The sequence below is a fragment of the Thermobia domestica genome, chromosome 7, assembly GCF_964235325.1.
Source record: "Thermobia domestica chromosome 7, izTheDome1.hap1.1, whole genome shotgun sequence".
Classification (NCBI taxonomy): Eukaryota; Metazoa; Arthropoda; class Insecta; order Zygentoma; family Lepismatidae; genus Thermobia; species Thermobia domestica.
The window spans coordinates 162,537,561-162,552,598 of NC_137460.1; the positions used below are offsets into that span (position 1 = coordinate 162,537,561).

The 15,038-nt window shown below is 33.5% G+C and overlaps 1 protein-coding gene across 4 annotated transcripts in view; it reads left to right on the forward strand.

The window, feature by feature from the left end:
• The window catches only part of Agpat2 (1-Acylglycerol-3-phosphate O-acyltransferase 2), a 333,379-nt gene that overhangs the window by 314,072 nt on the left and 4,269 nt on the right, over positions 1-15,038 (forward strand). For all 4 annotated transcript variants that reach the window (XM_081765534.1, XM_081765533.1, XM_081765535.1 and 1 more), the window contains exon 5: positions 4,563-4,728. In XM_081765534.1, coding sequence (XP_081621660.1) covers positions 4,563-4,728 — 166 coding nt within the window. The remainder of the gene's footprint in view (positions 1-4,562; positions 4,729-15,038) is intronic.

Sequence of the window (15,038 nt, forward strand, 5' to 3'; positions counted from 1 at the left end):
TTCTGCTGTCGGTGTTATAGACGACAAAGAACGCCCTACAAAAAGCACTGCATTTCTTTGTCTGTCCGATTTGTGTGAGTTTTGGATACGTGGTAGCTGAGAACCCCTGGTCAATTGTTTATATAAAGCTAAAACCCTATGACCAACCTTGTGACCTCCAGAGGTCACCAAAAGTCACATCGTTACGTGGACTATTCTGATTTGCCGTAGCCCAGTATAACACACAACTATTTTTTGTATGCCAAGTTTGAACCAATTCTATCAACAACCGTTGTGTGACCTTTGGTGATCTCTGGAGGGCACAGGGTTGGTCATAGGGATTTGTTCCTATATAAACAATTTCCCGGGAGGTCCTCAGCTACAACATATCCAAAAAAACATCCAAATCGGACAGACGAGGAAATGCAATGCTTTTTGTATGGTGTCCTTTCCTTCACTACAGCTTTTGCAGTTAGTCCCTTTTCCCATAAAAATCGTAGCACAGCTCGAAATGAAATTTAGTCCTCATGTTGCCCATTTGGCTTTACAGGAACGCTCGCTACACACGCAATACTTGCCTTCATTTGATCCCACGAACCTGTCCTCTATGCATGCCCACAGTTTTCACTGGTAGCTCCACTTATCCTTCCAAAGTTTTACCTCATGCAGGTCAGTATACTGATGGTGCAGGACTTCCGGGACAGTCTGGTTAGAGGTCTGCAAGGGCTCGGGCCGTGAATTTTTAAATATACAACCATATTTCTCGGGCCAAACTTTATAAATATATACTGTACAACGACATACATTGCACCATTCTTTCAGGAGAACTTTCAAAGCACAACTGCAAAATTAAACCTCTAATTCCTGTAAATAAAAATACAATTTTGCGTTAATTATTAAGTTTCTGTAATTCGGGCTTTTTTCGGGCTCGTTTGATTATCACACAAGCTCTGGCCTAAATGCTAAAATATATTTCGGACTCGGGTCAGGCCTAACATTGTAAAATCACAGGCCAGGCCGGGCCCGGGCTAAAAATTCAGGCCCGTGCAGACCTCTAAGTCTGGTATAAAAAAATTAGTGTTGACCACGAGACAAAACGAGACCAGAAGAAGCTTTAAATGGAAATGAAATTGAAAAAAATCATTAAATACTAGTGGATTACAATACAATGGAATAAAACGGAAAACAATATTCATTGAATACTAGGCTGATGATAATGGGGAGTAAAGCATTTACATATTAGTCCTCACTCACTCACTCATTCTCTTTCTATAGATTTTCACGTCAAAAATGGTGCAAAAATGTCAGGAGTAGAGATACTTTTTAGGGTTCTGTGAAAATTACTGCTCTAAGTGGTCATATTTGTTCCATACCGTCACCTCATCTGATGTCACTTTAAGCACTGCTTCTACCTATTCTTTCTACTCCTTCTCTAAAGTTTTTTTTTTTAATTTTCAACCTTCCCCCCCCCCCCCCCCGATTTTGAAAGTATAATATATCAATGAATTAATGTATAATATATTTTTTTTAACCGAAATGACCAGCTGAGACATCTCAAGACACGATTCGTTTGATGAAATAGTTAGGGACTGGGTTTACATTATATTTGACCCATCGACGGGGTGAGTAACGATTCGGTACACCGTAATTTTCCAATTTCATTCCTTCACCATTGTCCGTCTGGGATTATTTTTTTTATCCAGTGGTCACTTTCCATTTAGTTTATTTCCGTGAATGTTGTTGTAATATTGGGCCCAAAGTTAAGATAAAAATTGTTTGGTTTCTATATGTTCATGTATTTAAGAATGTTCTGTGTTACGTGCCTGCCTTACAAGTTTTTTTTTCTTTGATCTACTCTCCAATTGAATATGTGAAAATTTAAAATTAATAGACGCGCGGTATAAATGAAAATTATATTTTATGATGATATGTCGGAAGTTTTGTTTCTTGGTGTAATGTTGCAACCTTCTTGGACAAATTAATGTTGGGGTTATGTAATTAAATATGTGCGCGTGTATTGAATATATATATATATATAGAGAGAGAGAGAGAGAGACGTCGAAATGTAAATATGTATGAAATATAGAATATTAAAGTGAAATGTAAAATGTTAAATTTAGAATATGGATATATGTAAGAGCACCGCATCTGCCCCATACGTTTATTGGTTGCCATGGGTTTTAAGTAATGTTTTCCGACGAATGGAATGATGTAGTCTAATTTTCTTTTTAAGGAATACCGCCGCGAACTTAAATAATTTTTTTGTTCTGCATAAATGTAATTAGTAATCAATAATGTAAACAGTTTCAATGGCATGCATTTCAAAATAACGGCAGGTCTAAAACGTAATCCAATCCCTCAACAAATATTATCCTTTAGTGATCAACCAGAAATTTCTTTTTTGGAAAGTGTACCTAGAATCCCCCCTGTTGTCCAATGTGTATCCTATGACTTAACCAGTGTTTACCACGATATAAATCATCATAATCCTCTCAACTAGTGAAGATCTTCTCAAATATAAATACTATGAGTAAAAGTTATAAGTAAATCACAAATAAAGTGTTATGATGCGTCCAAGTGATGAATGACTAACTAGTGACCTGGAGTTACTAAATAATGAATCCAAAAATGGACTGAACCGAGAGGAGAATTCTCCTCTGACCAAATATCGTCGTTGAAATCCCTAGATGGGTGGAATTTTCAATATGCAAATACAGCTACAAACTGGTAGTTCGTATATACTGGACAAATGGTTATTATAAAGCAAAATATATGTGTATAAACATAAACTGAATTTAAATCGAGTGAAATGTGTTGGACACTACCTTTAGTGCATTAACAGTGATCTCGAATGCTCGAGTTTGATATACGCTACAGGACGTATAAGAATATTTTTTTTTTAATGTCTCGACGTGAGGTAGAGACTCATAAGTTCTAGTACACCTAAAACTTTTTTTTTCTTTTCTTTCCTCTTTGTCCATTTTTTTTTAAAGTGAAATAAGTGTCTTCTTTGCGTATGTCGCAAATCATAATTTGCTTTAGCATGCCTAATATATAATATACGTAATTATTTTTTTTTATTTGTCAAGATGATTGAATATATATAAATTTACTAAAATATAACTCTATGTATTCTATTAATATATAACCAAGAACTTGTGCTTTTAAGATTTTCTTTGTAATTATTTTTCCTTTTCACTATGAATGTAATAAACTATTTGTACCCTTGTAGCTAGTTGGTTTCCTTTAAACATACATACACTGTCCTGAGTGAGTGAGCGAGTGAATGCATGATAGATTTAATTTAAGTAATTTTAGTAATATCATTTGTCATATTAACATCTATAATATATGTGTCATGTTTTAATATATGTGTTAAGGTAAATAACCTAGGTCATGAAAGACCGCTACTGACAAATTTAAAGTCGGCTCTAGGAGTGAGACAAAAATAACAGGATGAGCCTAAATACGACATCTTTCTTCCAGGAAGTTGAAACTCTTATTGAGACGATACATAAATTTTATATTGAGTTTATAAGTTTATTTTTTTTCTTTCTTTCTTTTCTTGGCTAATTCGTATGTGTGGTCGATCTCAGATCATGGAGTTCAGATATTGGATAGTTATCAATTATTGTTTGAGATTAAATTACAAAGAATTAAATTCCACTTTTCTCATTTACAGGTCTAGGTCTGGGCAACCCCACGAACGTGGTGCCTGGAGCTAGGTCTGGGTGGTATGAGGGAACATGTGTCTATTCCAAATCACTTCAAAATTGATTCTCCACTAATAGTATTTGTAACGATTTACCGGATAATAATCATTCGAATTCATTACTATATCTCCTAAATCATCCAGTAATCCATTCTCCTTTAAAATCCTCAATCTTTCCTTTTCCTTCTCCTTTTCTTTTCCTTTTCTTATTTCTTTCTACTTCTTTCCCCTCCTTTCACTTCTCACTCTTTCTTTTCTTATTTCTAACAAAACTGAAAACTAATTAGGTCGTGACTGGGAGTAGTCGCTATCAGCACGGTCAATAAATTCGATTCGATAAGTTTCTTCGGAAGTCCGATTTGGGATAATTACCTCTAAAATGAATATATCAAAGACTAAGAATAATAATATAATTTATTCAAAATTTACTTTACTAGAAAATATTTATAGTTTCAATTAGTAGTAGATATTTCATTATCACTCTTTTGCTAAGTTCAGGCGACTCCTCTTTCAACCACGATGTTAGTTGTCACACGCCCTAAAATAAATTTACGTTTTCAGAAGTGGCGAACCGTGACAACAAGTTTAGTTAACGACCTAGTTAGTGATTCGTTTTTCAGCTATCATGTGATATCTTATATTATTTCCTAACCAACTCTTTTTAATACAAAGGAAATAGATTGCAAATAATCTGGATAGAAGAGTAAATTAACGATTAGTAAACAAGTGATTCAGAGTTAATACGTAGAAAATAGTAGAGTAAATTAACGTTAGTAAACAAGTGATTCAGAGTTAATACGTAGAAAATAGTGGATCTTGTTGTGCTCTCTCTGTAATACTGTTTGCAATTTTATTTAAATTTCGTTTTCAGATGAGATTGTTAATATTCCCAGAAGGAACTCGAAACAAGAAGGAAGAGCTACTACCATTTAAAAAAGGCGCTTTTCATGTAGCTGTTGAGGCCCAGGTTCCTTTGCAGCCTGTTGTTGTATCCAAATATCGTTTCTTGGATGGCAAGAAAAAGAGATTTGATCCAGGTAAATTTGTCTCACACTCTTATTATGTAGTCCTAAATACATTTGTTCTAGAAAACACACATTCAAAAATATCAATAGAAGCTTCAAAATACACATTAGTAATGGAGAAGGTATAGGTAAGATTTTTATTATGTGTATGCAGATTGAGAATTGGAAATTCTCCTTTTTTTTATTATTTTTATTTTTAACATTATCTTTGTAAACTTGTTCAAGTGGTGAAAGTTAATATGCAATATTGTGCATAGACTTAAGGTTGACGAGATGTATTCTGTCAGTGTTCTAGCTAATCCAGTTTGTCATTTATACTGTCAAAATTTCAAACTCATGGAACAAAGAAAAAAGAGATCTCAGTAATGTTAATGGAGAATTATAAAAAATATCAATGCTGACATGATGCGAAATTTATTGTAACAAACATAAGCAAACAAATACATTGAAAAAAATATTCAAGAGATTCGGTGTATCCTCCCAACTACAACATTAAAAATTATTGCAGAACATGTGGTTGAATTGTGAATATCTTGAGTGTGTTACACCAAAGTATGTTTAAACCCAAGCCATACATTATCTTAATCCATACATTATCTTAATATATTGTAGAATTATTGTACAAAAGACTTTTAAGTTACAAATTTAGGTCAGTGCCTTTGATATTCGATAAACAATCAATTACAGCTATTTACTATTTTCTGTTTATCTCATGTGTAAAATATTGCTTACTAAAAAAAAAATAAATAAATAAAATAAAAAAAACTAATTTTGAGGGGAGGGGAAAAATTAAGAATTATAAGAATTATAAGAATTAATAATAATAGTCCTTTTCGTAAAAATTAATAGAAAATTATTTTCTCTTTAAGTTAATTGTCGCTTTATCACTATACATATATGAATTTTTTTACTATCATCAGAAAAAGTGCGTTTGCTGAAAGCATATGTAGCTCTTCATTATTTTAGCACGTTAATGTGAAGATCATAATTTTGTTCAAAATCGTAAGGCGTGTTAATGTCCAAAATTAATTTCTATATATGGGAATGAAGTTATATAATGAAATGCCTTCTGAAATTAAAAATGTATTGATGACTACTTTCTGAAAGTAATCGAAAATATTTTTTGATAAATACACGTAATTATTATTTTATTAAATATATATTTATGGAGGATTTGGTATTTAAAAATTTTTGGTTTTTCATTCTTTTTCCGCTTTTTTTTTTTTTTTTCAGAGGTGATAGTCTTCCTGCGATAGAGATTTTTTCATAGTATATATTTTGTTGTAGTTGAATTGCTCAATGAGATTTTTATAATACTTTCATTAAGAAAAAAAGTGATATGTAACTTATTTTTCGAAAATTTTATTTTATTTTATTTTTTATATTGAATTACTTTGCCTTGATTGTATCATGAGAGTATTTACAGAATATAGCTGTGATAGCATGACGTTACGATTCACATATAGCAACTTATTGAGCATCTCATGGGTTTAGTAATTACGAAAAAGATCAAATTGGTGGGTTCTACTATACTGTAAATTATGAATAAATTAGAAACTAAAGGAGACTTGCATGATAAAATTGGAAGATTTGATAATAATGCTGTCGGTCTTATGTGAGATTTTAAATTCTGAAAACTCCTGCAAATAATTATAATGATACGTACTATTCTTTCCATTTTCGGGATCCATGCCCATTATGAATAAAAGAGTCAGGTGTTCCTGTGATCGTTTTTGTTCATATAGAGATCAAGTAGTATTTATGACTGTGTGTAATACGTGCGAAATCAATACGAGCACGCAGTAAATGAGTTCGGCTATGGAGTTCAGTCTATTTTTCATGTAACTTAAGTGTTATTATGATGAAAATTGATCGCAAAGATTATGTTTCGAAGCACTGGGCGGATCCCTTTTGGGATTGGGGTAAAATAAAAAGATTGGGATTAAAATAACTTGGTTATACCATATGGATTAAACTAGTCCTTTTCACACGCCGGTTTTGCTTTCCCTGCCATCTGTGTACCACACCATACTCCTCTAAAGAATTCCTAATTTCTGTCATCCTTCCATGGTTTGCAAATTTACTAAATAACTTCAGCGCTACATTCGACCTTTTGTACACTTCTGGTCACAAAATCATGACTGTCTTTCATTGACTAAGTCCGAAAAAAATACTCTAGATCCTTATGAATTCCCTTTAGACCTTGATCACTTTCCATAAATTTTTTCATATTCAGGTTCAGTGACGTATGTAGGATTTTCTTTCGGGGAACTATGCACAATACTTGAATGAGCACTTATATTTTTCCTTTTAGGTGCCGACAAATTTTAATGAAGTGCATATAACAAATTTATTTCGAGGGGGGCAGTCCAATAACCCTCCCCCTAAATATGCCACTTGTCAGGGGTATAAATTGAACGATTATATTGCAGCATGCATATGAAAATTTCGTTGTGGACAAACAAAATAGGTACGATATAGGAAATTACGATAATTTTAAGTCGTAAATTTGATACATTATGTATACTTTTCAATTTAGAACGATTTTAAAACTATGAAAGTAGGGGAATATCATAACTATAAATGGACTTCAATTATTAAACATCTACTTCACGCGATTTGCTAATTGTTTCACTGTTAATTCGAGTGTCTTCATATACTTGTATCTTTGCCGGTTACTTTCCTTGAAGCGAAAACTAAGGAGTAATTTACCGAAAAATCCATAGAAATCACCAGGGTAAAAGAAGAATATTTGAACACATTCTGCTGCTTTCTGGTATAACATGTCATTTATCCAACCCGTTCTTTGCGTAGGAGGTTGAGAGAAAACTGGTCTTTGTTTCTAAAGGGGTTTGAGATTTGAAGAATGAAAGTAAAATTAAATTTTCTTGTAGTATCAGTATTACTAACAGAAAATAAAAATTAAAACCTGGATAAATGTTGCTGTGCATAAAACAAGTTAATTTTCTTCCTTTACTTTACTTTTTCCCCAAGCTGGACTCGTAGAATATTATTATTTTTAGAAAAACAGATCAAGACTTTTGTAATTTATTTTCCGTAAGTTTCTTCAGCAAGTCACTTTGTAATTAGTGTTCAAAATAACATAAAAACACGATGAGAAGAATCTTTAAAATTATGAAGCTTTATAAAAAATAAAAAATAAAGATATACAGAATGTTTCAAGACATCACCGACAACGTTTGGGAGGTGATTCATGACACCAAGATAAGACAAAAGGTATAGACCAACCTGGGTGCACAAATGCTTCCTTTCGGAGTTACAGGGTACCGAAAACGTGAAAAAATGAACTTTAAAGGTCCATAGCTCCAAAACTATGGGGCCAACTGTAGTCGGGTTAAGACTTTACTAAGGAACTAATATATGTTCTAGCCAAAAATACATGCTTCAGAATCCTGCAGTACTTCCGCAACAATTTTTATAGAGGTAGTTAATGAGTACTTCAGATTATATACTCGTAACCAAACTGCCCGTGCAAAAATTGTTGCGTGAGTACCTTAGGATTCTGAAACATGTGTTTTTGGATAGAGCACATATTAGTTCCTTAGTAAAGTCTTGACCCGACTACGGTAGGTCCCATAGTTTTGGAGCTATAAACCTTTAAAGTTCATTTTTTCATGTTTTCGGCAGCCTATAATTCCAAAAGAAAGCATTTGTACACCCAGGTTGGTCTATACTTTACGTCTTATTTTGGTGTCAGGATCACCTCCCAAACGTTGTAGGTGTTATTTTGAAACACCCTGTATTTACTACTTTGGTGCATAGGGTCTCAGGACTTTGTGGTGGATAAACATTATGAGCGTGGGTGTTCTCAAAGTTCTCTCGTTTTCTCGCACTTTATTCTACCATGCATCGATCTTATTATCCCCCTCTCCTTATGTCTGAGCATAATGGTGAGACGTTAAATTGAACAAAAATGTCCTCTGATTTTAAATTTGATACCAAAAAAATATGTTAAGCTAAATTTCATGATAATTACGTCTTCTGCCAGGAAGAAAAATTTGAATTTTAAAAATGCAAGAATAATACTGATGTTTCATTATGTTAACCCTTACACATTTTAAGTGAATAGTACCCGACGACAAAAATTACATACAAACTGCGTCAATTTTGCATCACAAATAACTAGTTGAATTAGATATAGTAAGTTAGGAGAAAAACTTTATTATTTTTAACAGTTAAAATGCATGTAAACTTTTAAACTTACTAAGGTCTTAAGAGAATCATTAAATATATTTTTGGAAGTCACCAGGGAAATGTTTTGCGCCGCTCGAGTGGTGCTAGTTTTGCTCATGGCCCACCAATGATGAAAAGAATTTTGTAATTTGAACATCCTTCAAGTGAAAGTTTCATTGATGTTTTGAGGATGAAAGATCCTCATAGAAACGTCAAGTAGAAGTAGGTTCGTAGTTATGAAGTAGTTTACATCTGATTTTGTGATAAATATCGAAGATTACAGAAAACAATAAAGATAATCATCACCATCATAGGTATTGTGCCATTATTGGCAGGTCACGTGCTGTAACTGAGAAGCTTCTATGCTCCACGGTCTTCCATTAACCTCCTCGTTTCTACGTACGATTTTTCTGTTTTAATATAGTCTATTAATTCTAGTCTCCTTCGCCCCCTCCCTCTCTTTCCTGCCACTACACCCTCTAAAACATCCCTCAGGATACAGTTCCTTCTTAGTTAATGTCGCAACCGGTTTGTCTTCCTCTTCTAAATATCAAAAATTGTTCTTTTCTTCCACACCATTTCTAAGACCCTCTTATTCGTTTTCCGCTCTCTCCAGCTAATTCTCTCCATTCTTATAATGTCCATGTTTGTGACCCATATAGTACAATACTCCACACGACGCATTTTATGAGTCTCTTTCTCATTTCTTTATTCAAGGTCCCCCCAAAATAGTATTTTCCTTCTCCTAAAGGCTTCTTTCACTATTCCTATCCTTGCTTTTATTTCACGTTCACATTTCATATCATTACTAATAATACTACCCAGGTATCGAGAACTAGCCAGCTGTTTTTTATTCCCTCCTACTTCTATATTTGACACCGACCACTTCCTTCCAATCACCATGGCTTTTGTCTTTCAATATTAAATAATGTAAGTGAGATAGCATTTCTGTTGAACTTTCCTGTCATTTCCTCTCCTATTCTAACATTTATTTGTTGGTTCATATATGAGTTTCTTATGACTCTTCGAACTTTTCATTCCAACCCAACTTTCTTTAGAACTTCCAACAACAATTCCCAAGTCACGCAGTCAAAAGCTTTTGCAGATCAATAAATACACCTCTTTCCCATTTTTGGTAAACCTTTTACCGATCACCCTTAATAATCCAATTGCATCTCTTGTGCCCTTATCTCTCCTGAACCCCAATTGTTCCTCTTCAACTTCATTTGTTCTACCATACAACCTTCTGTTCAGAATCCGAAGCAAAATTTTTGCTGCATGAGAGATGAGACTAATAGTTCTATAATCCTCCTATCTCTTTGGGTTCAATTTTTTTACCATCGATATCATGACAGTCTTCAGGAAGTCTTATGGCTACTCTCCTGTTTCATATATTTCATTGCACAATCGAAACAATTCTTTCTTGCCTTTGTCTTCTATATTCTTAATGAACTCGATTGATATACTATCTATCCCGGTTGCCTTTCCATTCCTCATCTCGGATATAGATTTTTCAAACTCATCCCCAAAAATACCAAACCCTTTATCGTTCTCGCCTACTACATTTTCTACTTCAATATCTAGGCCACATGGTCTATTTCTACTCTGATATAAATAGTCAACGTATTCTTTCCATCTTCCTAAGACTTCACTTCTCTCGCTGATTACCTTCGAATTCTTATTTTCTACTGCCATCGTAATACCACCTTGTTTCCTCCGAAGTTCCATAGATTTCACCTCCTTGTACATTTCCTCATACTTCTCAACTCTTTCGAATTCAATGTTCTCGCATTTTGTTTTGCAAAACTGTTCCCTTGCTCTGTTTCCCCTCTCAACTCGTTTATCATCCTGTACATCTTTCTACCTCTTCTGTATGAACCTGTTTCCACGTTCTCCTTTCCCTCACTTTCTGCAACATCTGTTCTTGTAACCCATGGTTTCTTAGCAGTTTTGTGTTCGCGGTAACCTACTACTTGTTCTGCAGCCTGCTGTATGCAAAGTTTAATATATTCCCACCGTTCGTTACTATCTGCACCTATCATTTCCTTGTTTGAATATTTTTCTTCGTATTTCGCAACGAAGAGATTTCTTTCTTCCTCGCTTTTCAACTTTTCAGAATTCAGCAGCTTGTTGCCTAATTTTCTTATGCCTACATTTATAAAGATAGTAATAAGTAGAAAAAACTCCAGCTTAAAATTTTTTTTTATCTATTGGAACAATTGATTTTACTTAATACTTAAAAATATTCTGTTAACCAATATTATGTTTTCATTTTGTGACAAAATTGAAAGAAATTTACCTAAAATGTAAACAAAGAATGTTATTTAAAATTATTATTCGTACTTATAATATTATTATTATTATTATTATTATTATTATTATTATTATTATTATTATTATTAGTAGTAGTAGTAGTAGTAGTAGTAGTAGTAGTAGTAGTAGTAGTAGTAGTAGTAGTAGTAGTAGTAGTAGTAGTAGTAGTAGTAGTAGTAGTAGTAGTAGTAGTAGTAGTAGTAGTAGTAGTAGTAGTAGTAGTAGTAGTAGTAGTAGTAGTAGTAGTAGTAGTAGTAGTAGTAGTAGTAGTAGTAGTAGTAGTAGTAGTAGTAGTAGTAGTAGTAGTAGTAGTAGTAGTAGTAGTAGTAGTAGTAGTAGTAGTAGTAGTAGTAGTAGTAGTAGTAGTAGTAGTAGTAGTAGTAGTAGTAGTAGTAGTAGTAGTAGTAGTAGTAGTAGTAGTAGTAGTAGTAGTAGTAGTAGTAGTAGTAGTAGTAGTAGTAGTAGTAGTAGTAGTAGAAGAAGAAGAAGAAGACGAAGACCACCTTATATTTAATTGCATTTCCTGTATTTTTATGAAAAGAAATGCAAAAGTAAATAAGTTTCAAACTCTTCATTTCAGCACGTTTCTTATACTGTTCCCATAAGCTTGAGAAGTACCACCATGCGGGCTGTACATGCTCTCTCTTTTATATTTCTTTGTCTCCTACTTCTTTCCTTCTCTTCCCTGTGTCTTCAACCGTAATGCGTAAGATTGTAGTCTATGTCTTCTAATTGTGTTTTTTATACTATTTATGGAGTATAGTGATTACAGCAAAGAAATCCTAAAGCATACCGGAAAGTGAATTACTTATTAGAAAACAATGCAAAATATAGTAACGTGTTAGAAAATTACCGGTACTTTCGCTAATTGTCTCATCAGATAGGAAGGGTTAGAAGGGAGAAAAGAAAGAAAAAGGAGAAGTACATGTGAAACTGTGGAGGAAGATAAAAGTAATTTAATACATTTTAAGTTTCAAACTTTTCGACAAAATTCACGAAGACAAAATAGTTTGGGCATAATAACACGAATTCCCTGCTTTCAGTCGATATTTAATTTCTTTGTGGAGATGGTTTTGGCCTGTTAATGTTGATCCTAGATATTTAAAGGTGTCCACTTCGTCGTAAATATTACCATATAGTTTTACATATTCATAGTTTGCAGTATTACGGTCACGGCAATGGCCAAGAATAGATGAAATGAATCTGTCTCCTCTCAGTCTTATAACACTATCAGGATCTTGTATTCTAACATAACGTTCATCCGAAAGCTTCACAGGTATTTTTTTGTTCTTTTCTTTTCCCTTCGCTGTCTATTCCTCTTCTATCTGGAGAAGCATTTACGAAATATCTTGCATATTTGTTCTTTAATTCGTGTTTGTAATAACGTTTTTAACTATCTTCTGGTAAGTAATTGAAAATGTTATTTACCAGGAAATAGAGAAAACAAAATTCCTTAAAATAAGAGGTACAGAGAGCCGTGGTGGTTCAGTGTTAGAGCGCTCACCTCTGGTTCGTGAGGTCCCTGGGTCGATCTGAGCTTAAACCAAGTAAGCTAACCACTGTGTGCGTGGGTTTCCTCGGGTTTTCCCGTTTTGCCTTACTTTCTTCATTTCACCACTTCATTCATTATCATTACAGTTCCCCGTAGTCTCGGTTCATAATTGGGGGACGTTGTACTAAAAAGTTAAACAAATAAAATAAAACAAAACAGGCACATTATACATACTTTTCCTAAATTTTTTATCCAATACTCAGGAGTAAAAAATAGGAAGAAAAATTACAAAAAAGTAGCTATGAAGCATCTATACTTCACACAGGCGTAGATTCAAGAGAATGGTGTTCTGACAAGTTTAGACATGTTCGTGTGTTAGTATGTCCAGTGTAAAGGATAATCAGGTATCTAAATGTAAATATTTAGATGCTTGATTGCCCTTTATAATGGGCATACTAACACATGAACGTGTCAAACTTGTGGATCCACGCCAATTATGCACAATACTCGAAGACAGGATAAAGTACTATCTTTTCCTAGTGTTGACACAAAATCTTAAGTCACCGAAGGAAATCCATGGTTGCAAGCTAGCTAGACACACTGGGTGTATATTGCCATTCATACTCCACTATAAAGAAATGGTGCTTAAACTTAAAGCGTAGTAATTTCTCAACAGAAAGTGTGGAAAACAGTGTCAATGTCAACTCTGAAATAACTGGATTAGGTTCATGACCTGTTTTTGAGTAACAGGCGAATTTTACTTCAAGCGTTACCTGTGACCTTGCACATATTCAAAGAACGTGTAGAGTCAAGAATCAATTAGTTTGACGTGCACAAGCTTTCTGCGAAATAAGTCCCTAAATATTTGAACACCGATGAGAAACACAAACTTGCGACATCTTCTCAGTTGATTTTGCGAACTGAGAGATTTTTTGAATCCACTTTTTACACTAAAAGATAGTTGGTTCACTGCTGTGATCCTGAGACCAAACTTATGTTATGTTGGTGCCACTCAGGATCTCCAAGACCAAAGAAATTCAAAGCACAGAGACCCACAAGTAAGGGGTTTGTCTCAATATTATGGAATATGAGTGCTATTTTATCAGACTCTCTTCCAAAGAAACAAACCATATCATCAGAATACTATTGCTGTCTTCTGGCTAAAATAAAGGATGGTATTGAAGAAAGGCGCCGGGGAAAGTTGAGAAGAGGTGTTGTTTTTGCAGGACAATGCTTCCATTCACAAGGATGGAAGAACAATGAATTTTCTGAAGAACCTAGTCTTTCAGTGCATTGACCATTTACCTTACTCATGAGACATTGCGCCCTCTGATTATCTTTCCTAGACTAAAAAAACAGTTCTGAGGGACAAAAATTTAATAGTTATAACGAGGTTATAGCGCCTGCAGAAGAGTTTTAATATTAATTTCTTGGAGAAGTTAGAGAATTTGGAGCAATGATGTGCCAAATATATTGACCTTTCGGGATTTGAAAAGTCTGAAACTTTCGTGCCTAGCTGAAGTCCTTCTGAGTTCGGACGACAAATTGTCCTCCCCCCCCCTCAAATCGTAATTCTAAAAGTGATATATATAGTAAATACTTCTAACAGTGACACACATACTACTAGTTTGAAATACTCTTAGTTTTCCAAAAATGTTAAATAAGAATCTCTTACTAACATAGATGTATAGAACTTTTAATAATAATTTTTCAATCACTGTTTTTAAAAATTATGGACCAGAAGACTACATAGATCAAGTCAATTAAATTATTATTATATTACATTTTTACTTTTCATTAGAGGAAAATAAAAATATTTAATATATTATTTCCCAATAGATTTGTTGTATGAATTTCAGTTGGATCCTAAAGAAAATAACTGAAAGCTAAAGTAAGAATAAAACCCTCTCCTATATTCTCTTCTGTTTTACCATTTTAAAAATTCCTGCATATTCAAGTTTTGTTATAATTAGTGCACTTCTTTTAGATATACAATCTTCTGCTGTGAATGAGAAACTGTCTTTTGCGATTCATGATGGAAATCTAAATTCTACTCGAACCTTTTTAAAGTAACAATATTAACAAATATTAAAAACTTACGTGCGTCATACGGAACAATAAGATATTTTATATTGGCTAAAGTATACACTTTTTTATATAATTGATAAAAAAAAGTATCTGGGGTCAATTTCCTTAACGATGCACAAGGTACAGAAATTTTCTTAAGATGAAGCAAGAAAATAAATTCAGGATAAAATCAAGTAATTTATTGATTCTTTATTCATCTTAATGTGTTTTCTACCCAGTGGCTTCATTTTGGAGT